General features: G+C 35.3%; 3 protein-coding genes and 1 long non-coding RNA gene across 5 annotated transcripts; 1 reads left to right on the top strand and 3 right to left on the bottom strand.

Annotated features, from left to right (window-relative positions):
• Positions 1–739: 739 nt before the first annotated feature.
• Positions 740–5,278, bottom strand: LOC122603320 (UDP-N-acetylglucosamine diphosphorylase 1-like). The gene is made up of 14 exons (XM_043775996.1): positions 4,873–5,278; positions 4,512–4,566; positions 4,264–4,415; positions 2,898–2,937; positions 2,654–2,746; positions 2,462–2,574; positions 2,261–2,375; positions 2,106–2,188; positions 1,935–2,012; positions 1,711–1,854; positions 1,550–1,617; positions 1,340–1,454; positions 1,095–1,251; positions 740–972 (listed from the first exon to the last, which is right to left on the bottom strand). The coding sequence occupies exons 1-14, from the start codon at positions 5,071–5,073 to the stop codon at positions 875–877; spliced, it is 1,512 nt and encodes a 503-aa protein (XP_043631931.1). The 5' UTR covers positions 5,074–5,278; the 3' UTR covers positions 740–874.
• A 5,834-nt stretch (positions 5,279–11,112) lies between these two features.
• Positions 11,113–15,400, bottom strand: LOC122603421 (WD repeat-containing protein 91 homolog). Its single transcript, XM_043776116.1, has 14 exons — positions 14,948–15,400; positions 14,741–14,863; positions 14,180–14,321; positions 13,867–14,107; positions 13,646–13,740; positions 13,443–13,545; positions 12,837–12,931; positions 12,655–12,717; positions 12,475–12,550; positions 12,256–12,364; positions 12,055–12,167; positions 11,911–11,969; positions 11,718–11,826; positions 11,113–11,609 (listed from the first exon to the last, which is right to left on the bottom strand). The coding sequence occupies exons 1-14, from the start codon at positions 15,339–15,341 to the stop codon at positions 11,475–11,477; spliced, it is 1,857 nt and encodes a 618-aa protein (XP_043632051.1). The 5' UTR covers positions 15,342–15,400; the 3' UTR covers positions 11,113–11,474.
• A 3,884-nt stretch (positions 15,401–19,284) lies between these two features.
• LOC122604484 (craniofacial development protein 2-like) lies at positions 19,285–22,252 on the bottom strand. Its single transcript, XM_043777377.1, has 3 exons — positions 22,245–22,252; positions 19,975–20,305; positions 19,285–19,917 (listed from the first exon to the last, which is right to left on the bottom strand). Exons 1-3 carry the CDS (start codon positions 22,250–22,252, stop codon positions 19,285–19,287), a joined length of 972 nt encoding a protein of 323 aa, XP_043633312.1.
• An 822-nt stretch (positions 22,253–23,074) lies between these two features.
• LOC122606150 lies at positions 23,075–24,772 on the top strand. Of its 2 annotated transcripts, none has more exons than XR_006324819.1 (3): positions 23,075–23,275; positions 23,795–24,124; positions 24,549–24,772. It is a non-coding gene; the product is annotated as an uncharacterized LOC122606150 (long non-coding RNA). The 2 variants fall into 2 exon arrangements; XR_006324820.1 differs by lacking the exon at positions 23,075–23,275 and having other exon boundaries at positions 23,615–23,945; positions 24,035–24,124.
• Positions 24,773–24,972: the final 200 nt, after the last annotated feature.

Raw genomic sequence — 24,972 nt, 5'->3', positions numbered from 1 at the left:
GATTGAAAAACTGGTGACTCGGGATCGGATCAACAAGGGAGTTGGGATTTTTTATTTTAAACTCACGATACAATCAGGGAGAAATCAGATTGGGTATTTTATATATAATTTTTTTTTTTGAAATAAATGAAAGTTAAACATAATTGTTCAGAAACATTAACATAATAATTCAAGTTCAAACAATTAATACAAACCAAATTAGGATTCTTAAAAGTGTATTATAGAAAAGAATTAAGTTGACCAGAATAAGCCAATTTTTAACCAAATTAGGATTCTTAAAGGTGTATTATATAAAAGAATCAAGTTGACCCGAATCCGCCAATTTTTAACCGAGTTGGCCGAGTTTTATCAATGCTGACCCGATTTTGAGTCGTTGACCATATTTAGTCCGATCCGGTCCTACTCGTCTCTTGAGACAGCCGATCCCCAATCCGATCCTGATTTCTCGGCCTATCCAGCTGACTTATACAACCATGGTTATAAATGTCAAACACTCGTTTTTGATGAGGCATTGCAAACTTATTAGTTAGTATTATACCTTGCATTTGGCTCCTTAGCACTTGGTGGCTTGTTGCCAACATAACATAGATGGATAGGTGGGGAAGGTTTTTCACAGTCGTGCTCTTTTTTAGCCCATAGATAGATCCAACCATTTCTCTAGCCACCCTTTAAGTTAATTGCCCAAAGCATAATTCAAACTTAAGAATTCTTATTGCCGATGTACATAAGTGGGCAAATAGAATCATAAAATAGAAGCCGCGTTTCACAAACAAACTCAATTACAGTAGAGCTATAGGACAATTGTTACAAATTCTCAGATATCATGTATGAAGAAACTAAAATACCAAAAGAGCAAAAAGGTAAAAGTGAAAAACTAGTAAGTGATTTCACAAGGTGCATGAAACGTTCTACCACGACAAATTGCTTCAAGATTTTCTCCAGCATATGAAACAAGTGGTGAAACCTCGACACCTACACGGTATAAAAGCAACACAACCTACTAATTAGCAATGGGTAATTTAAATATTTCATATAACAATTTTTTCTATGGAATTCGTTATTAAAGAAATGCTACATTGTAATTAATTTATTACCAGTTGAATACAACGGCACTGAATGTGTTAAGAAGCCACCTGCTGCGACCACCCAGCGTGTATGCAGACGAAGAACCAAAAGCCGAGCACTGTCTGGAGTGTCAAAGTTGGAACCATTCGCATTTTTCACAGGGGCAAATTCTTCTTCACGTAAAACCTACAGTATAGCAAGAGAATTAAGATCGGGAAACTAATGGAATGGATACTTATCTTCCAATTTGATATTAGAATAGAACAAAGATAACCTCAAAAAGTGCTGTTGAAGGTGCATATGGAAATGCATCAAATATGAATTGTTCTAGCTTGTATCCAAGCGTTTGTCCATGGATTGATGGAATTTTCTTCTCGGCAAGGTGGTATCTGTCATTTTTCCAGTTGATCATTAGAATTTCAAAAGAGTGAAGAGTCTAAACGAGGCAATACCAAGATACTAGAAAGGTTTAGTTAATACTGACATGCTGTCTTTTTCAAGACCATTTGCAACTTGGTTCAAAAAGTCCAAAGTGAACATATGGAGGCAAACCTAAAAATACAAGCCGGACAATAATTTTACTAAAGGATTAACATTGAAGAGAGGTAAATATACGTACATAGAAAGTAATATGATAGACTATACATTACTCCAACAATATCGAAGTCGGCCCGTCCCCTGGTTAATTTCACTCGCCAATGACTGATCCAACTCACTATATTCAACTACAGTTACAGGTCCTCCTTTACCACGCCTAACAAATACACCAACCTTCTCTTGGGGGTATGCCTGTAAATAGCTAGTCGATCAATAAAACTCACATTGTTCTTCATTCGGCTAATTACAAAATGAGCATTTAGAGAACTCACCTTACGGACAACTTTAGCAGCAGAAGCTACTCCTTTATCAATGAAATACCCCAGGAAAGTAGGATCACCAACACGAACCTGATATCAAAACATTATTTGCTATCACTTTTTTTTGAAGTTGATGCACATAAAATAGAGAGGAAGAGATTAAAATAAATAAAAATTACACACCAAAGCATTGTCAACTCCATAGCAATCCACGTATTTGACGCCTCTCGAGGACATGTCTTCTAATAGCCTTGAATACTTCAATGCTAAAATTTACAGTCAAAATCTAAGCATTTCGAAATAACCAGGCTTTTATAATTAGTCATGTCGGATAATACCTGAATAAACTCCTCCATTCCCATCAGGAGCTTTCGCCACCTGGTATGGAGTTTCCATAATAAATCTGCCGTCCCTTGACACACAAGGTATGGTGCCTTGAGAGAAAAATGTAACCTGCACCAAATAGCTTCCAACATAAACAAAATATGTATCTAATAAAAAATCTAAAAATTACATTTTTCTGGAAAAAATTAACTCACCTGATCAGCATCGAGACCAAAATATTTGTGTTGTTTGAAAAAATCACGTGTTGCTTTATCGGTAAATGGGCTGGTCATTATGTACCAATGTATTGGTACAACATTACCAGAACCTGCAGATACCAAAAAAAGATTAGGACAGCATGGAAAAAGAGATTAAATGCATCAAACTTTACAAGAACAAAAATTCACCCTCGTTAATGGATTGAGTTGCCAATCTTTGGAGACAGAGAATTCGTTCAGCCTGGAGTTGGAAAAGTGATTTTCCTGATGGAAGTCCAATATCTATAACGAAAAAGAAAAACAGTTTCATCAATAATCAAATGTATACACAAAACTTGGCTGACTAAAAAAGAAACAATGTATTTAATATCTGTAATTGTAATATGGTGAAACACGTTGGAAAGTAACAATGAATCACATTTAAAACACTTACTAAAACATCCTTTAGGAGCAGAACTTCCAAGACGCGTACCCTGAATTTTTATATTCATCATCAAAATGAATATATAGAATAAGAGAAAAAGTTTTCGCTACTATGAATAATTTGAGAAGATTGAATTACCCTTAAAACTATCAAAAATACATTAACTTTATGTTGTTAAAATGCCTTTAATATCTATAACTATCATCTTATCTTATAAGTTCATATACAAGTCATCAGACCCACGTGGATACAGGGAATCACGGGTAGTGTATAATATCCGATTATAAATATTTAAATGACAAATAAGTACTACTGAATATTTTGTTTGCGTATAAAACACTTTATATTAAGTACGAATTATTACTCTCATGAGAAATAAGATTTTTGTTTGCATAACACTTATTAGTGTTGTTATGTTAGTTTCATATATTATGTGTTGCATGAATATTAATATCACATCATGGTAATTTACATAGTTAAGTTAGATTTTTAGGAAGAAAACTAAAGTAATCGTGAATGAATTTTAGTACTTGTTCAATCAACTTCAACTAAATTACTAATTATAGTTTTTGTAATGTGTGTAAAAACTATGCAAATTTGTCAAAGTTGATGGCAAATCATCTAATAATGGTTATAAACTAATATGTTAATAATGATTATCAACTAATAAGTTAAACTGATGAGTTAAATGATGTATTTTCCTTTATTTGTAAGAAACTTTTGTGTAGCTATTTATTTGTAATAAGAAAGATTGTGATTGGTCAATTATAAAAGTAAAAAAAAAAAAACTAGAATTGCTTTTCCTATAATTACATAGATCGATATTTTCTCCTAGGCGAGTTCTGGTTACTTGCGAACTTCAACTAATCTAGCTCCAAGTCTCGAACCAAAGCAGATAACCATACATTTCACTAACTCCCTTTTGTTTTTTGTATCTAGTAATCATGATCATTTGGTTGTTTGAGTTTTGTATCTTGTGATGAAGAATCAAAATCTGTATAACGAAACTTTTTTTGTAAAAACATCAATTATTCATTCAGTATGCACTTTTCATAAAGCATAAAACTACTTTCCACCACCTTTAATTATGCCCATAGATTAATCATTAAGTTTGTCATTAGTGGGCATCTCAAGAAACAAAAAGGCATAATGAAACTTAATATAATTGCCATATTTATCTTAAGTTGAGTAAATCAATCCAAACAAGACTCATTGTATACGACTATTTCAAACATAATTTAGTGAAAATCTAAGCACATTTCCTTACATCCTTTTTATTCCACAAAACAAATAGTCTTTAACTACTAATTTTACTATTGATTAATCCTTAGTTTATAAATCAACATTACTAAATCTTGTGAGTCATAATCAATACCTGTCCGCCGGATAAAAGCAAAATAGCTAATTTCCCATCCGAAATTGCCTTTAGTCCCATTTTCCACCACTTTTCTCTATCTTCAAGTGTCCTATCTTCTACAGTTGAAACCGAACTCTCTGGCACTGGCTCTATAGCCGCGGCCGGTAGCCCTAAAAAGATTCATGACCCAGTAACCAATTATTTCTTTACACCATTAAAACACAAACGCAAATTACCCAAAACACAAATTTTAAAAAATCACGAACCATGTGACTGAAACGAACACCGAATCATTCGATCAATCCTTGGAAGATCCAAACTCTGCCAAACCAATATCAAACAATCCCACATTACGCATTTTCCCATTTGGGTATTTCCAATAACTAAATCATCAAATCTAATCCAAAAACAATCCCACATTGCACACACACACAAATTTATATACCCTATATATATATATCAAATTTTCCCAATATTTTCCATTTGGGTATTTCCAAATATCCAAAAAGATTACAAAATCTAATCACAAAACATGACCTAATCAATAAAGTTTGTAACTTTATCCACACAAAAATGCAAGGAACTGTGTAAAAACTAATAAAGGTGATAAATTTAGAAGAATTAGACCTCAAATTCTTGAACAAGAAAGTTTTGTTGGTGAGAAGAGAGTTGATCCCAGAAAGCAAAAGCATCTTCTTGACCATAATCTTTAAGTCTTTCAACAAGTGCCTGTGGTGGTGGTGGAGGTGGTGATGATGAGCCATTACTGCTACTGTTATTATTATTATTGTGATGATTATTGTTTTCTATTGTGGCAGGTTCACTCATTGTAACACTCTTCCAAGATTCTTTCTTGTGTGTGTGTGTGTATATATATATATGGATCTATATGTATATGTATGTATGTGTTTTCTGTGTGTGTGTGTAATATAGATATAGATATAGATCTTAAAATGTAAAGAGAGAGTGTGGTGGGAAGTAACGATCTGGGGGTTGAGTTGGTAGTGTGAAGTTGGCTTATTAGTTGGGTGACAAAATGGAAAATGGAAAATGAAAATGATTTGATTTGATTTGATTAATGATGAGATTTAAATGATGACAATTCAACTAATTATCATTATGATGATATTGGGTGTACAAATACAAAAGAAAGAAGAAGGAAACCGTGTGTGTGTTTTGGTACCAAAAGTCTTTTTAATCACTATCTCATAATAACAAACCCAATCTTTGAAACCATAGTGGTTTACTTGCTTTATACAACATACAATAAAGTAATGTTTATGATTTGATATAATTTGGAGTAATAGTGTTTTAACACTCTTCACATACTATTTAAATTTGTGAATTCACATTTTACAAAAACAATACATTTTAAAGATTTTAAGTCTATCAAATCACCGAATTATTTAAAATCATTAAAAAAAAAAATTTATACACTTTCAATTTAAATCTTGATTTGGTAAATATTTATTAAAAATTAAAAATTAAAAATTAAATAATAAGCAAACTAAATCAATAATTTTGAAAATTATTTTTCATAATTATAAGATTATAATTAATATAACATAATTAGATAATTTATATATAATATTATAATAAAAGGGTACTCGCGTAAAACGACGATGATGTAATGGTGGCGACGGCAACGAGTGGTGGCCGCGACGGCGGGTAATAGCGATGGTGTAGTGCCGGTGGTGGTGAAAGTAATGGTGTGGTTATTAACGGATTTAATTGATGTAAAAATGAAATAGTGTTGTCAATTTAGGAGTTGAGAAACCTATCTTGTGAATTATTTAGTTAAGAATAAGTACATAAAGTAAAGATATTTAAATTAGTAAAGATATTTAAATTAGTAAATATAATAGTTAACCAATTTGGATTATTTTTTTAACACTTTGATATTTAAAGAGGAGGTAATTTGTTTTATTTAATAGTATAAATCGATATAAATGTTTTAAATATATATATATATATATCATTAAAAGAATTGCATATAATGTCTTAACTGAAATATAAAATATCAACACCACGCTAATCTTTACTAAAACAACCTATGATGTTAAATAAGAAAAACAATATATATTTTAGAACTGGTTATTATCATCATCATATCATTAAATGTGAGGCCAATGAACAGTGTCGCCGTTATGTGACACTGTTCTATTGGTCCACTTATATCCGTGTTTTAATTCGGATCTTGTCATATCAGATTCCGTTTGAGTTTTTTTCTTTTGGTTTTTCTAGGTTTCTTGCATAATTTTTTTTCCTTTTATGCTCTTTTCTATTGGTCCATCTTATACCCCGCATCACTATTTAGATTTTGCCATATCGTATCCGTTTGGAGTTTTTCTTTCTATATTTTTATAGTTTTTTTGTTTTTGTTTTATTAAACGTGAGGCTAATTGTAACACCCCGAGCTAGGCTCGAAATACTACCGAAAAGATATAGCGTATACATGGGATTATCGTAGAACATGAACTATATGAAAACAAAGAGATTTGGAGAATCCATCATCAACAAACAAGTACATAAAGCATAATGCAAATAGGGGAAAATGAATCCTTGATCCATGTAAGACTAAGCCCAAACTCTAGCGCAAGCATCCATCAACCATCACGTCTTAGATTCACAAGGTTACCTGAAAAGTGTACTAAACAAGGTCAACACTAGGTTGGTGAGTTCGTAGGGGCGTATGACGAGGATCTAATGCCAAAGCCATTCACAATATGAACTAAGCTAACGAACAAGGAACACACTTACAGTAAGCCCTTAAAAGGCACGAGTACTCAATATAGGTTGGCTCGTAGCGCAACCTGGACCCACATGTATCCATTGCACAATCATACCATAGCTAGAACACACATAATGCACAAGAACACAGAATGTCGACATCAACAAATATCCATCAAGTTCAAAAATGTCAAACATGTCCATCAATGTCCCTCAATTGTTCTCATGTCATCTAATTGTCATCAAGTACGTATAGCACCCGTTTATTGCACATGCACACATTGTCCCCCTATTGTCATCGATATTGTCATCAAGTACATAAGTACCCGTTTAATGTCATCAAGTACATAAGTACCCGTTTAATGTCGTCAAGTACGTAAGTACCCGTTTATTTGTACATGCACACATTGTCCCTCTATTGTCATCGATATTGTCATCAAGTACATAAGTACCCGTTTAATGTCATCAAGTACATAAGTACCCGTTTAATGTCATCAAGTACGTAAGTACCCATTTATTGTCATCAAATACGTAAGTACCCGGTAATGTCATCATGTCCATCATGTCCATCAACTCAACCATGCACAATGCACATACATTTCATACGACTTTACATTTAAGGAATCTTAGATGTTTGTATACAGGGTCACCCGCAGCCTTCCCACCACATCTCCAACTCATTAAATGTATCATCGTCTTCCATGTATGTACAACTACCCTAATCATAAATAAATCAATCATACTCAAACAATACATAATCAATCAATGTCCATCAATGACCCTCACATATGTACTCACATAATGAACTACGCAAGGTATTTAGAATACGCATAGTAAACAAGAACAAGTAATAATGATATCAAGAAGTATCTAACAAGTTCTATAATGCCCAACATGTCTATCAATGTCCCTCAATTGCACTCACTACACGTAATGTACCTGATTGTACTCAATTGTGCGTAATGTACTTCATTGTACTCAATTGCACCATGACCATCAATGTCCACCCAGGAACAAACACTATGTGTATATACTTCGTACGATACTACTTTTGAAAGGCCTTTGATGCTTATATATAGGGTCACCCGCAGCCTTCCCACCACATCTCCAACCTTTCGAAAGTATTACCGTCTTCCATATATGCACGACTAACCTAATAATCAACCAAACATGCACATACAATAATCATATAACAACCACGTATTTACACGTTAACAATTCCATCAATCAAACAATGTCATCACTCAAGACACTTAACATATGCACAATCAAGTCATGTCATCATCAAGGAAATCAAACGTATGCTCAATTGAACTATGTCATCAATCAAGGCAACACAGAATTGCACAAACAAACAAGTAATCACACAAAGGTTGTACACTTTTCAGCCCGAATCTCAAACGAGTAGGGAGCTACGAACTCACCTTGATCGGCAATAGCAAGTTAATATCAAGCTACGAATGCCCAATGGTCGTCAAAAGTCCACAACCTAACAATATATGTCACAATACAAGACATGGTCAATACTAGTTATACTATACCACAATTTCCCCTAAAGATGTTTTATAAGTCATTCGAGAACGTTTAAATGACAAATGAAGAGTTTTGGTTAGACACGGTTCAATAACTTAGCACCAAAATTCCACTTGAAAATCAAAGTGTTTAGAAATGTGTTTAACCAATTTTGTTAACCTTAGTATGTTAATATAAGACCAACAAACAAGTTTTGGATCATTAAAAGTCGACCGATAACTGAACGAAAAAGTTGGGGAAGGAACAGAAATACTGCAGCCGCTCGCACGGTCGGCCGTGTGAGCATCTGTATTATGGGAAAACTGCAGCCACAAGCACTGAGCGTCTGTCTGAGCGGCCGTGCTCCTACTGGCAGATTTTTTGACTCCAAGATCGACTAAGAAAGCTCCAAAACACATTTTTATGCATAAATCACCATATTTTAACATCATTGAACATAACCCACATCATAATTTCAATCCATAAAATCAAATCCTTGCTCAAATCCATTTTGACCCATTTCGAAACCCTAATTGAACCCTAATTCGTTTTTGAACCCGAAATTGACCAACAACTCATGGGTTTGTTTTAGAAACATGATTATTAACATAAAATGATGAATTTGAGATGAGTTAACTTACCAAATCTTCTCCCAAGTGTCAAAAACCCGTTTTTGAGCTATGATGGAAGGTTTCTTGCACTTTAAATTCCAAATATTTTTGATATGATGAAGAAATGATGATAATGATGATGATTCTTGTATAAATCTTGCTCAAACAACACTAATTGAAGAAGAAATTTAGAGATTGAGAGAGATGAGTATGTGTGTGTGTTCTTGGGTGTGTTTAGAGAGAAAAAGTGAAAGAGAAATGAATGGATGGGGAAAGATAAGAGTATGGTGAGTTGGGTAGGTCATGGGTTGGGTGAAACCCATGGAGGATCCATTTCAAGTTTCTAACTAGATTAAGTGTCGTCTAACACCGCAAAGCCAATTAATCTAAACGTCATCTCAAGATGTAAATTTGATTAGCATGACTAATGACCTCAACTAGAACATAAGTCCCGAGTTGAACGATAAATTGATCTATATGAACACATTGCACTTAAATGAACTCCAAAAGACTTAAATTATATTGCTAACTAAATTGTTAGCCAAGTTGCACAAATAGTCAACGGGTCAAAAGTCAGGGTTGTTACACTAATGAACAGTGCCACCGCCACCACCACGTGACACTGTTCTATTGGTCCACCTACACCCTACGTTTCTACTCAAATTTTGTCATATCGGATTCCATTCGGGTTTTTTTCCTTTTGGTTTCTCTTGGTTTCTTGCACAAATATTTTTTTATTGGTACATCTTATACCCCGCATCACTATTTAGATTTTGCCAAAATGTATACTGTTTAGAGTTCTTTCTTTCGGTATTTTTCATAGTTTTTTTTGTTTTTGTGTTCTCAACTAATATATTGAAAACTTTTACTCAACATTTTGTTTTTTCTTTGTTTTTGTTTTTTTTATTGAACAAACCAAAAGTATGTAATAGATATTGCAAACTTTTTTATTCGGTTTTCTTAGTTTTCTCGCAAAAACATTATTTGTTTTATTCAAGTTTTTTCTTGAGTTTTCATACTTTATCTTTTGAATTATTAAATTGGTTCAACACAAATAGATTAACATAACGAAACTGTATTAACATGACAATTGGAACCCCGCAAAGCAGGGCCCAAACGTTACTAGTTTTAAACAAGATCAAAAACTAAATAATAATACATTAACATTTCAGGTAAGTCGGTAAAAATAAAACTAAAACTTCTTACAAGGTTTCAAACCGAAAAATATTTCATAGTTTTCCCATTACTATTTTTAATTAAGACATAATTTGAGTATATGGTACTAATCAATAATTCACACTCATTTTGGCCAGATCGCTATTTATCAACCTTATATGGATGGAAAGTACACATTTTGATTGCTATTTTGTTTCTTTTCGGGTATATTTCATCTATAACTTTAAATAATTATTACTTTTAAAATCTATATTGACTGGTGGGTTCAATTGATAGATAAAGTTTATCGTTTTGTTCTTTTAAAATACAAGGCAGGTCCTTATGAATTATCAGCATGGGTCTAAAAGAATGATCACATATGCTCTAAAAAAAACTAGAAACCAAAGTAGGTAAATTACATGAATGTGATATATGTTTTGATCATAATTTGATAGTGTAAACTCAAAGAGGCGTATGCCTCATAAACCGTTGGTCAAATTGTAGATAATAAGCTGAATTGCATAACATTTAAGTCGAAATCCCCACCAGCATTCAGTTCGAATTCTCAAAAGCAATTCGAAGAGAAACAAAAGACAGCATATGATCGCCAGCATATGGGATACGATATTCAGGTCGTTGACTAGTATGTCATTGGCTGTAATGCTGTCCCCTGTTTTTGCTGAAAACACATCAATAAAGAGTGAGAAAATTCGACTTTCCAACATCATCAATTGCAAATACCATCACAAACCATACCGCTTCCAACGTTTGACAACATTTATAGCTTGTTCTACAAGTTTGTGAATGCAACTTAATTTTCTTCCTAATCCCAAGTGAAAATGCAACTCAATAGTCAATACACAGGCAAATGATGTGTAATATTAACATGTACAACTTGTTACATACAGAGTAAGAAGTTTACTATTCAGCTCTAATCCAACCATGAATATTTAAACCTTTTCTGTAACTAGTTTCCCTCAAACAAAACCAGGGCCGTATTTGAAGTGAACTAGTCATGAACTTCTTGTGATCAATCTCATGTTGGGTACTGATGTCAACAGATTTTGATCAGTCACTATCAACTGCTAAAACAACCTCTATATTGAAAACAAAACCCTCTTCTATAAGAAACTAAACACACAAAACTCCAAAGAAACTACTCTCTTCACGACCAATGAAACCATCAGCCAAAGACAATGAAAGGCATCAAACAGTAAACCATCATAAGATTGATGTGACCCGAACGGAGTTGTCCACTGATCCTGTCAAGAAGATAGGCAAGGTCGGATGCCAGTCTACAGTCGATATGGCTGCACTATGAGGAAGCGTTTTTAGCCCGTTCATATGATCCTGAACCTGGTTACACACAAAATTGTTTAGAGCATGACACGTTATTCCAAATATTTCAACATTTAGTATAACAAGAAACAAGTATCTATATAGAGGGAGAGATGTGTATTGGACCTGGTATATTGGAGCTCTGACTGAATCAGATGTCACCAAAAGTCGTTTACCATTTGCATCTAGAGCCATTTCATGTCTATAATATTGTGAACTTTGGAGATTACAAAACCTGCATAATGGAAGACATTTAGATCAATAACTTATATATCCATAAGTTAGGAGCCAAAGGCTAAAAGGCCCAGAATACGCATACCTGTTAATATTTTTCGACCAGAGAACCTTACCCGGACTTTGCAAGCTCCACTCAAATACCTGCAACAACCATTGATTAATGTATATAACCTTCCAAACATAATTAAATATAATTAATGTATAAGTGAATAAGTCAAGAACTTACCTTTCCATCTATACCCAAAGTAAATATGCTAGTCTCGTCTGGCCCAAAAAGAACAGAGCTGATAGCAGAATCATGAGCTGGCCATCCGGTGATTTGCAGACCGGCTGACATATCTGAGTCTTGTCAAGGTGCAAGCATTTTGTTCTTTCTACTATGTACTCATTTAGCAAAAAATAAAAATAAAGGAATTTTAAAGGATACCAAACATGTGAATCATTCCATCGGTTGCTGCAGCCGCTAAAATCTTTCCGTTGTGGTTGAAGCATAGGGATGTAATTGCAGGTGGATCTTTCCCAAGAGGAAGGACTGTCTTCAATAAAATCGATAAGTAAGACTCCTTTATTTCTTATGTATGTAGGTATATAGGAGTAATGTAGAACAATTCTAGTACTTTGGCTACAACGATCCACAAACACATACCATGGCCTTCCATGTTCTCATATTCCACACGGTCAGTGAAGCAAATCCCAGCTTATCAATATAACTTGAGCCATGCCTATTAGTAGCGCAGAAGTGAATTAAAAGCACAAAAAGTGGATCAAATATCTAGTAAACAAATAACATAGATCTTTACAAATAAACTAGGCAGAGAGTAAGTACCCTCGGGATGCGGCCGCAGACACAAATAATGGTTCCACAGGGCTGCATTTTAGATCCAGAACACTGCAAACACAAAACATACACAAAGATGAACCGCCATCAATCTTCACGCTGTGTATTTCTTTAATCCTAACAGCCAACAAAATAAGAAAAGGCGTGCACAAACTAGACTAAAAACAAACCATGGAAATGCATCAGTCGTACTGAGATCACAAACAACTCTCTTTGCATCAACATTCCATGCTTTTATACCTCCATCAGCAGTGCCTATGAGAAGCTTTGTCAAAATGGACAATTAAATGCAGGACCTTTATTTCCTGGTTTCCAACCATCATAACCCCCCAAAAAACAATGATAATTTAACCAATCTTCATAAATTGATAGATGTACATTTTTCCACTGTTATATATGCTTGGAAACTGTGCACCTTCATATTAATAATAAACATATACTAACGTTTCAGAAATCAATAAGCAGTCATAGTAATGTCTAAAATGTAACATTTTCCATTGTTTATCTACGGATCTAACGCAATTCTCTAAAACTTCAGTCATATTTAGAGTAAATACACATAGAGGGACAGTGAGATGGTCAAATTATAGTATGTTAAGCATAGAGAGATTAACACTCAAATCATCATTCATTGTCGTTCTGAGGATGTTTTTACCTATTTACTATCAACAAGTGTAAGGGAAATGTTCATCTAAAGACAAAAAATAGCATTGCACTACCATCATAATCATATACAAACTTTCAAACTAAAAAGGTTATTGCTTGAAATAGCATACCAAGCGGTCAGATTTGCAGTCCCATTCGAGTGACATGATCTCTGCCCCACAATAGATGGTTGCATTCCTTGATGCTGAAGTTGATGAGTCGTATGTCCATATCCTTCATTAGGATACAGGAAAAATCAAAAAAAAAAAGGAAACGATACTTTGGAACTTTCTCATTTATAAGACATATAGAAATTAAATGCTTTATTATCTACCTGACTGTGCCATCAACAGAAGCACTTGCAATGTTGTCCCCTGATGTAGAGAACCTGCAACAGCTAATAGGACTTGTGTGTCCCAAGAAAGTCTCCTACAAAACACAAGTCCAAGATAACAAGACCAATATCACAATCCAGCAATAGCCAAAAGACATATAATAAACAAAGATATGAATAAGAGAATGCGAATGATAATGATGATAAATGAGCAATCTCACCTGAAAGTCAACTTTGACTTCTGCAAAATCATCCTCTTGTTGAATTTCATCATCTCCTGAACCCTCGGGTAGATTAACATCCTTGCCTAATGACTGTCTCCCACTCAAATTACTAGTACGTGTTTCTTTGGATGTAACAGATGGTTCATTAGGTAAATAGCTTGGCCGATTCTGAGGTGCAGATGAGCACACCGATTCATTGATATGCCCGATGCTTAGTTGGCGAGTAGTTGCAATATTACTGAATATAAAAACATGGTCAGGAAAAGTCTTTAACTTTTGCATTAATCAGACAGTAACGAAACAACTTTACCTCCTTGACTGAGATAACTGAGATTCCTTTTCCTCTAACAAAGCCTGAAGTTGTGACAATCTAGTATTAAGATGCTTAATGTCATTCTTGAGACGATTCACAGCATGCTTTTCCGAACTAATTTTCAACAATGCAGGAATGCGTGGCTTAGTTAAGGAATTTTTGCATTGGCCTTTGATTAAGAGTAAATACATCATCAAAACTAATGAGCTAGTCAGCATTCTTATATAGAATAGCAACCGAATTTACATATTTTGATTGCAATTTAAACGAAATCATCAATGAGTAACCTCCTTGAATAATGTACTAAGCATAGAAATATAACCTAACGCCATATTGTTATTATTGGTAATCAAAATGCAGATACATTATCATTACAAATAATTTTCATGACAGCTTGCCATTATCGATGTAAGTGAACAAGTTGCTACTCTAAATCGTTAACCCGAGTTAGCTACGCAATTACTTATTAGTTATTATAGATTTAAAAACTACAAAATTCATAAGAAAAGATTCCAAAACACATTGTATTAAACAAAAGAAGAAAAAAAAAAAGGATATGAGTTCCATTAAACACTTCACTCAAAAAATTCCTAACAGAAAGATTCAGACCATCAATCCATTCCTTGGTAAAATAAACCCGAAACAACGGATCCAAGCTCGGGTTCTTCATATATGGAATTGCTGCAACAAACAAACAAAAAGCAATCAAATTTCCAACTTTCACAACAAAACAAACAAAACCCAGAAGCAAAACAAAAAACCCACCAAACCAAGACACCCAACCATGATTTTGTTTCATCAGATCATCACCATGAACTTTAAAAAGCTCAACAATTTTATCATTTCTGCCAGCTTGAAAAGCAAAAACAATGTAATATTTAAGGATGGAGATCTGTAATTTGGATAAAGTATGAATCAAATGAGAATCTTGATGAGAAGAAAAGGATTGTTTGAAAAAGGAGAAAAGAGATATAAGATTTTGAGGCTGGAAATTAGGAATGTAAATAGAGAAAATAAGATCAAAGATTTTGTGTTGATTATGAAAAGAATTGCCAAAATCTGATGATAATTCTTTTTCATAAGATTGTAATGTTGTTGTGAATCCTCTGAAGATTAGGAATTCTCTTACAAGTTCCTCGCCGTAATTCATGTTTTCCATTGTACTTGTCTTTTTTTTTAAGGATGTTGTGTTTTTTCTAGGGTACAATGAAAGGGATGTATGAATTAAGATGATCGGACATGTAAATGATAAATCCTTTGGGGCAAATATTTAGAAAATGATAAAATTTAATATGTGGAATATCCATCATTTGCACCATATCCGCGCAATATAATGACAAAGTAATGGTGGTGACGGCCGCGTTGAATGGTGTATTTTGATATAAATAAAAATATAATTAATGTAAAGGTGATAGTGAAAATATTTTTATATATTAACAGAGAGATATATATATATATATGAAAATAGTTAATTACATTTAGTTGAGATTATTAAAATGTTTGTTTGTATTATCCGAGTCGAGTTTTACAAGTAATGAGCCTTTGAATGGGTGGGTTTTCTTAGGGATATGAATAAGTGGGTCATGAGTTGGTTTGTATATCTTTCACTATTGACACATTCGGTCTAAAATACCTTATAAACCTTACGTGTTATCAGTTTAGTTAACAATTATATATAATCTTATGAAAAAAGATTAAGCGGCTTCTAAACTATGCCGTCTCAATTCATATGCAAATTATTATCAATATGATGAATATAAGGACAACTTTAATTTTACAAGTAGTAAGGTTATAAATTCTTAATTTATAAATTAAAATCAAAAGTTGATATTTACATTTAATCTATAAATTGTGATTTTGATTTCATCTCTAAAATTGATTCTAATCCGATTTGACTTTAGTTATCAATAACGATCTTTTATTGTTCGGAGTATTTTAAAATGAGGAAGAGATTCCCTCAAATTTTGTATTAAGAAATTTTTTATCTATAAATTAAAATCAAAATCAAAACTTTTTAATAATGCATCAACTTGACCTCTTGAAAACAAATTGCCATAACATTTTTATTTACCATCTGTTAATACTGTATTCTTGAGGGTTTTTTTCCCAGATTAAGAAAAGAAATGAAAAGAAATTCTTTTAAATCTTCATTCTTTAGTTTATTTTATAAAAAAAAAAAGATAGGAAAAGTTAGATGTTTTAAGGCTTAAAGTTTTTTGCCAATTTGGCATGATTTGAGAAAAAACCACAACAACAACAACAAGTGTACCCAATCCCTATGCGGGGTATGGGGGAGGTGAGCTGTAGACAGTCTTACATCTACCCAAAGGTGGAGAGACTGCTTCCATTAGGACCTACGGCCAGGAAGATATAAAAGTCGTAAAAGGGTAAAGTGTTTATACCTGTCTGCCGAGAACATGATAAGACGATAATACCTGTCCTCTGGGTCTGCCGGGTATGCCTCCTTACGAGTAGGGAAGGGTAGCAAGCGTACGGTAACAAAGCCTTAGCACATAACATAAACTCTAGCAACCATATTACGCAAATAACAACATAAAAAGTAAGAGCATAATAAACAAAGCCTACCTATACATAAGAAATGACTAAAAACTAAGGAGGTTAAAGTATTTTCTAAACAACCTACGGAGCTAGATACCTTAGGCCGCTACGGTAAACTAAAATAACGGGTGGTGCGCAACCTATGAAACACACTGATAAAGCCGCCTAGCTACATTAAACTTAGTCCTCTCCCAAGCACCCAAAACCCCTAAACTAGTCCTAGTCCTCTAATAAACCCTCATCGGTCATGTCCTCCAACGCAGCCAAGAGTAACCTCCCCCCTCGATTTTGGCCTCCCTCTACTCAGGCCAAAACCACTACGGAGGTTACCAAGAACCAAAGTCTATGACAAAAGTCTACAAAAACCTATTCCCATTTGCCTTACCCTCACTGACCACCTCCTCCATCAGGAAACTCCATCGTAACCTGCGGTATTCTGTCCTTCCACCTCCGTCGACCTACCTCTCCTTCTGTCAGGACAAAGCCTTCTTTGGCGGCGAGTCACCAAAGTTGGGTCTACTTCACCCGGTCAAACCAACACAAACCACCTTAGGCAAGGCAAAATAGGAAAAGCATGCAAAAGACAAACCCTACCCTAATCCTCTACTCTAATCCGAGTTCTCCAGGTCGTCCTATCCGACGTCAAGTCCTCCGACAAACCAAGTTCTATTAGGTCCTTCGCTAATCGGTCATCCCACCTCATCTTAGGCCTTCCTCTTCTTCGTGTGCCTTCGACGTGAATAGACTCCGCTCTCCTTAGTGGTGCTGTTCGATCCCTTCTCCTAACATGGTCAAACCATCTCAAGGGCCCTTCTCTTAGCTTGTTAATGATGGTCCCTACTTCAAGTTCTGCTCTAAAAACTCCTGTGGCGATCCTGTCTGATAGGGTCTTCCCGCAAGACCACCTTAGCATCCTCATCTCTGCTACCTCTACTCGAGATGCTTGGGCTTTCGTCATCGGCCAACATTCTGACCCGTATAACATAGCCGGTCTAATAGCGACTCTGTAAAACTTCCCTTTCAGTTTTAGCGGGATCCGCTTATCACACATGACTCCAGAAGATGCCCTCCACTGCATCCATCCAGCTTCGATTCGATGTGTCACGTCTTCGTCTATCCCCCCCCCCCGATTTGTGTATCACCGATCCCCGGTACCTAAAAGACGCCTTCAGACCCAATATCCGTTCCCCAATGCGAATAACCTCATCCCCATTTTGACTTATCCCCTGTTTATCGAAGTCACATCGTAGGTATTCAGTCTTTTCTCGGCTCACACACAAAACATTGTCTTCAAGGGCTTCTCTCCATTTCTCCAACCTTCGGTTTAGCTCCTCTGTCGATCTCGCAATCAGAGCAATGTCATCGGCAAAAATCATGCACCACGGTAGTTCCTCCTGAAGGCCACTGGACAACTCGTCTAAGATCAATGTAAAAAGGTATGGGCTAAGCGCCGAACCCTGGTGTAGGCCCATTTCTACCGAGAAAAGCTCTGTGCTCCCCACCGATGTTCGAACACCGGTCTTCGCCCTGTCATACATGTCCCTGATAACACTAATGTATCTCCCAGTAACTCCTTTCTCTTGGAGCGTCCTCCAGATCAGCTCTCGTGGTACACTATCGTATGCCTTATCCAAATCTAGGAAGGCACAGTGCAACGCTTTTTGTCTTTCCCTATACTTTTCCATAAGGCTTCTGGTGATGTGGATAGCCTCTATCGTCGACCTCCCTGGCATAAAACCAAATTGGTTCTCTGCCACCTTCGTAACTCTTCTAAGCCTCGTCTCAATCACTCCCTCCCAGAGCTTCATGGTATGACTTAGAAGTTTAATGCCCCTATAGTTGCTACAACTCTGCACGTCCCCCTTGTTCTTATAGATAGGTATAACCTCACTAAGTCTCCATTCTTCTAGAATTTTTGCTCTCGTCCAAATCTTGTTGAATAGGCTTGTGAACAAGCTTATCCCCACGTCCCCCAAGTATCTCCATGCCTCAACTGGAATTTGATCTGGACCTACTGCTTTGTTTCTCCCCATCTTCTTTAGGGCGATTCTTACTTCCTCTTGGCTGATCCTCGTAGCATCATCGTCGTCGTAACGTGTGTTTGGGTGTGCGGTGATGACCTCTCCTCCTTCAATTTTTCCCGACCCTCTCCCATTAAACAGGTTGGCGAAGTACTCTTCCTATCTTTTCCTAATATCTCCCTCCTTCACAATGCTCTATCCACTTTTGTCTTTGATATAAATGACGTCCCCTAAATCCCTACGTCTTCTCTCCCTTGCCTTAGCAATTCTGAAGATTTCGTTTTCGCCTTCTTTGGAATCTAGTTTCTTGTACAGCTCTTCGTACGCTCTTTCTCTTGCTATAGCAACAGTCCTCTTTGCTTCTTTCTTGGCTTCGTAGTACCTCTGCCTAGCCAAAGACCATTCTTCATTTGTCCCGTTCTGGCGGCTTTTGACAAGATCCTTAAAGCACTTAAGTTTTGTCGCGACCTTGGACTGGACCTCTTCGCTAATCCACCAAGATTCCCTACCCATTCTCCGTTGTCATCCAGTTCCTCTAGTTACCCCTAGTACCTCCTTTTCCGTCTCCCTCATACCCCCTGCCAAGAGTGTCCACAACTCATCAGCTTCCATATGCGAACCTTCTCTTATCTCCTTTGTGAACCTTGAACTAGTCTCCGACCTAAACCTCTCTGCTGCTTCACCCATCAGGTTTTTCCAGAGGATTCTTGGTTTTACAGCCTTCTCTGTCTTGGTTGCTCTTCTACTCAGGAGCAAATCAATTACCAAAAGTTTATGTTGGGAGAAACCCGCCTCTCTCGGGAGTACCTTGCAATCTTTGCAAGCCCTAAAATCGCCTTTACGCACCAAAAAGTAGTCGATTTGAGTTTTATTTAGGCCACTCTGAAAGGTAATCATCTGAGAATCCCTCTTTCGGAAAAAAGAGTTTACAATAACCAGATCGTGGGCAGTAGCAAAGTCCAATATCGTGCGACCCTCATCGTTCCTCACTCCAAACCCTAAACCCCCGTGTACACTCGCGTAGCCGTCTGACTCAACTCCTATATGCCCGTGTAAGTCTCCTCCTAACACTAGTCGTTGGTCAACAGGGCAGCTCCTCACAAGCTCATCCAGTGAGTCCCAAAAACTTTTCTTCTCTCCCGCTCCCAAGCCCGACTAGGGAGCATACGTGCTGATCACATTGATTGTCTCCTTTTGTATCACCAATCTCACCAACATCAACCTATCCCCGTGTCTTTCCACGAGCACAACGAAGTCTTTAAGTCGTTCGATGATCCCTACTCCATTAATCGACTTAGGCGCTCCAGAGTACCATAGCTTGTATCCATTCACCTTTCTAGTACTTTTCCCCGTCCACTTAGTTTCTTGAAAGCATGCAATGTCTACATTACATCTACCCAGGGCATCTGCTAGTTCTAAAAACTTTCCCGTAAGGGTGCCTACATTCCAACTGCCGAATCTAAGCCTAAAGGTTCTCTTTACTTTAGCCAAAACCCCCCTATGCCTGCCCGCCCCTAAATCCGAAGGACATGACCTCACATAGCTATTTGACAGAGACAGCTTAGACTAAAACACAACAAATAAATGTACCAAACAAAATAATAAAGTCCGACAAAGAATACTAATTTTAGTGGCACAAAAGCAGCAATGAGATTTATTAACTGTAATATGCTTAATACGTATGGAAACTATTATTTTACACGAATCCACAAAATTTATTTAAAAGTGAAAGAAATTAACAATTTTGAAGAGTGTAGAACAGTAAATAAAAACAAATTCTTCAGATTAGATATCAATTAGACTAAGTAATCAGCAGATATGAAGTTATAATCAACAAATAACGGTTAAACACTAACTATATATATCAATAATTGAGAGAGCAGATCTGAAAAATATATATATATATACTACAATACTTCAGAATTCAAACTAAACAAGCAGACTATTAGTGATTTATTAAAACTGATAAACCCAAATTATACGGGCAAATTATAGATAAAATATATTAAAAGTGAGTCAATTTTTTTTTCCAGTTCAATGGCCACAGAAAGTATCTAAGAAGAAAAGTAAAATAGAGGGATGAGGAGGCAAACTATGGTGGAGTCCAGGTCCCTTGCCGGAAAAACGGCAGAGGAGGCAGCCAAAGATGATGATGGCCGGGATGTTCCTGTAGCGGGTAAAATATGGCCCCGAAGTGGTTGGTTTCTTAGATGAGGAACCTGTAAGGGTTTCGGGGGTAAAGATGGTAGCAGAAGATCGGTGAAAGAATTCCGGTGAGATTGGCCGGGGGTGAAGTCCGGCTGTAACGGTCAAAAATATATAATTCTTGATTTTGCGAAGAAAGGAAGAATATGACAATCTTTCAGATGATTTTGTGAAGAAAAGATCGATTGAGATTATTATTATTATTATTAGAATAAATATTTGCAAAGATTTTGATTCAGATCGCTACTGCCACATATATATATATATATATATGACAACGTACAGTAGTTAATAAAGTCAATAGCTAAATTGAGTATATATCTTCTTTCAAATCTGGTTTGTTTGTGTTAATGTTTATGATAGTATGATTCTAGAAAGAGAAGAAGAGAATTGAAAGAGAGAAGAAGAGAATGATAAATATATAAAATTACCACTTCACCCTTCAATTAATTCTTTCTTTTCTTTCCATTTCTTTTATTTTTCATAAAACTTAATAATGCATCATATCATATGTATACACTTTATTTCCCTCCCCTCTTCTATCCAATCTTATCCATTATTTTCTTTTAATTATAAACTCGAGAATATAGTGTAAAAGGGTGACAATTCCTACAAGTTGATTTCTCAATTTGAGTCGAGCCGAAAAAATCTTAACTCCTAAATAAAAATCAAAGGTCAAAATTCAAATATGATATTTAAGTTTTCACCTTTAATTTTCATTTAAAGACAAGATACTTCTAAATTAACTACTCAAATTTCTTTGAATTTTGCCCTTAGTTTTCATAAATACTTCTAACTTGACCTCGTGCAGGCTTCACAATATAGTCATGTTAGGCATGAGCCTAAGGCCCCCAAAATATAAAGGCCTCCATTTTTATATTCTAAGACAACTGTTTTAGACTTTCGACTTTTGGGATGGATATTATCGACCTAGACAAATACACCTCACGGCTCCCTTTAAAAAAGGCCACCACACATACATTTGAAGCAATAGCCGCTCAAAAAAATATATAAAAAAGAAACTAAACAACCAGTTAAGAAATCGACGAGTCCAACCGATAGCCAATTACTTATTAAATTTTGATTACAAAAGAGATTGTTTCCTAAAATGTGGGACTATACTTCTTTGCTTTCTTTTCACAATAACAACCTAGGTACATGAGATAAATTATCATTTTTTTTTAGTTTCTTTGGTTATTCTAATTTAAAAGTTAATAGACTAGACCTCCCAAATTAATCTTGCTTAAGGCCTCGACAAAGCTTAAGCCGACACTGACTTGACCATATCAAATTTACACTACATTGCCCCAAATACTCCTTAGTCTATCAACAATGCTAAATACGCTTGAGCTGCCACATCATATCCTTACAAATTCTTACACATCCTTATAAATCTTTAAAATCCTTACATATCCTTTAACTTCACTAAAAACAAAAATAATATAAGTAACGACACCTAAGGGCATGCCCTTGGGTAAGGACATACACCAAAAAACCTTTAGTTTTGAACAAGTTTCAACCGCAAAGGATATCTACGGGGCTTCCAAAAACATCACATCCTACCGTTTTTAATTTTTATTAACTATTTAATTAACAGGAAAAATTAGAAATCAATTTTTGTAGGGTTCCTCGACTCAACAGAGTTCGCCGTCTCGTACACTTCCTTCCTTGGTTTTATAATTATTATATTAAACCCCTTATTTGTATTTTTCTCCATTCAGTATGAGGTAAAACAAAATGGTAACAACCATTTTGAAACGCAAATTAATTGGTAGTATTTATATATATTGTTTTCATGTTTTAGCTGTAAGTTTTATTATCGTTGATTGCTATTTTTTAAATTAAAAGGAACAAATTGTTTCATGTGAATGTTTAGGATATTGATTCAACTCGGTATTGTAGTTTATAAAAAAAGACACCATTTTTATGATTTTACAGTCTGGTCGGCATTGATATGCAACTAACCGGAGCATTTGAAACGGGTCGTCCTAAATTTGGATGATGCTCTTATCTAACATATATATATATATATATATATATATCGTGCTCCCAAAGTTATTTATCGGCTTCTGATGACTACACATGTTAAGAACCATTGTGTGGACAGATACGGGCCGTACATTTTAACTAAGTCCCCAATTATGTAGGAGAGAACTAGAATGCTAAATTGTAGCATTCTTTTCAGTTAGAGAATTAGAGAACTTTAATTTTTTTGGTGTCGTGTACTTAGTTAAGAAGTCAAGAGCTCCAGCATGCTTATTTGGGCCACATTTTCGGGATATTGGATAAGTTTTACATATTCTATAAGGTATAAAGCTTGTTTCTTTTAGTAAGAGTTGGCAATCCCATCTTTTTGATAAATTTTGGTATACTTTATATAGAGATAAGGATAATGGGGATCCTCTTATATTGGGCAGGTCTTTCATAGCAGCTTAACGGGCTTATAGTAATGTATGCAATAAAAGGGTTCACACTTAGTTTTTGGTGATAGTAGCAAACTTTAATCGACTAATCCGTGAGAAAGAAAAATGACGTTGCCAAACAAACTAAAACCGCCTAAAAATCCCCCAAGTGGAGATTCTTTTTTTTTTTTTTTTTTTTTTTTGCATTTTTTAGACCTTGGACCTCTAATTCCCAGTACTCGAACACATGCTTTACCCATGTATGTTACAAACAGTTGGCACCTAGGGCAGGGATTGATGTCTGCGTCTTTTTCATGACCAATCCATGTAAAATTGTGACTGTCTTTGTCATATAGGCTATTAACTTTTCGGTTGAAGATTTGATACATAATTCGTTGACAATGATTCGTTTGATGCCAATGTAGTTAGGGATTGGGATGTTGATTTTGATCCAGAGAAATAATAGCCTACAGGCTTGACAATTATTCCCCACTTCTTTAGGAGATTACAAGTAATGGATACCCCAAAGTTGAAACCTTTCTTCGAAGATTTATTCACTTTGCTAGTCATTATTAAGTATGCACACAGTTCTTAAGTCACACCCCAATGATCAATAATGAGTCATTACTGATATGCGTTCAGAAGCTCAATTTTTCTTTTAACAGTGAAATTCAGGTGGTCATATGTTTGATATTCAGAATGGATGGGGGACGGGGACTATGAATTCAAGTTATAGCAGCGTTGATAACAATCAGGTACCATGAAACAAAAGCTTTACCAAGTTTTTTCTGAATACTTCGCTGTTACTTTTGTGAAGATAACAAATCTAGATCCATTTACTCAAAATCGATTACAATCAGGTACCTTAAAAAGCCATAGGCATATCTCTTATAAAGTTATCAAAGTGATAATTCTTACGTGACTTCTCAGTGTTCTATTGTTTCTGCGCCATTTAGTTTGCACTTTCTGTGCTTCAGTTTTTTTGTTTGTTTTAGGCGTTATCCCCTTAAGAAAGGTGGGCCAATGTGGGGCTAGCCCACTTGGTAGAGGCTTATGCCTCTTGCGGAGAAGAACTAAGTTCAAATCTTGGCATAGGCATAAGCGGTAGTTTTAGGAGTAGAATAAACTTGGTGTAATATTTCGCCGTTTAAATAATTTAACGGTGAATCTTTTTGACAGTAAATTTGGCAAGCTCACAAATCACAACAAACATACACACTGACATCATATCGTAGAGTTGCCCACGGAAGTCTTTTGTATTTATTTGATTGAGATGATTTTACGTGGATTTGTTTGAATCTGGAAGAAGCTCATTCTATCTTTACTTTAATCATGTAAACCACTTTTCAAATATTGATACTTTGCGTCATAATCGTTATTGTCAACAGTAATTTTTAACCTAATTTATTATGACATTCGTGTTATTTCTTTGAACAGAAACTTACACAATATGTTGTAAGTCGATTCAAGCTCTCATGAATCCTCTTATATGGAATATGATATTCCATATAAAATAACGAGATATTCCGAATATCTCGTTATATTATATGAATAACTTGAGTCCAAGAACTTCAATTGATTATATCTTGGATATCTTTTTTAT

Source organism: Erigeron canadensis, chromosome 6 (genome assembly GCF_010389155.1).
Source record: "Erigeron canadensis isolate Cc75 chromosome 6, C_canadensis_v1, whole genome shotgun sequence".
NCBI classification, from domain to species: domain Eukaryota; kingdom Viridiplantae; phylum Streptophyta; class Magnoliopsida; order Asterales; family Asteraceae; genus Erigeron; species Erigeron canadensis.
The sequence above is the reverse complement of the archived record's forward strand: the minus strand, read 5'-3'. Positions and strand labels throughout refer to the sequence as shown.

What these genes read in the sequence shown, in the direction of transcription:
- LOC122603320 (XM_043775996.1), bottom strand. Translation starts at nt 5,073, where the DNA reads ATGAGTGAACCTGCCACAATAGAAAACAATAATCATCACAATAATAAT. An exon ending in TTCTTGTTCAAGAATTTGAG is followed by an intron (nt 4,567 to 4,872) that starts GTCTAATTCTTC and finishes TTGGTTTGGCAG; the next exon opens with AGTTTGGATCTTCCAAGGAT. An exon ending in GAATGGAGGAGTTTATTCAG is followed by an intron (nt 2,189 to 2,260) that starts GTATTATCCGAC and finishes TGTAAATTTTAG; the next exon opens with CATTGAAGTATTCAAGGCTA.
- LOC122603421 (XM_043776116.1), bottom strand. Translation starts at nt 15,341, where the DNA reads ATGGAAAACATGAATTACGGCGAGGAACTTGTAAGAGAATTCCTAATC. An exon ending in TGGTTGGGTGTCTTGGTTTG is followed by an intron (nt 14,864 to 14,947) that starts GTGGGTTTTTTG and finishes TGTTTGTTGCAG; the next exon opens with CAATTCCATATATGAAGAAC. An exon ending in TCTGTTGATGGCACAGTCAG is followed by an intron (nt 13,546 to 13,645) that starts GTAGATAATAAA and finishes ATCCTAATGAAG; the next exon opens with GATATGGACATACGACTCAT.
- LOC122604484 (XM_043777377.1), bottom strand. An exon ending in ACGGGGATAGGTTGATGTTG is followed by an intron (nt 19,918 to 19,974) that starts GTGAGATTGGTG and finishes TATGCTCCCTAG; the next exon opens with TCGGGCTTGGGAGCGGGAGA.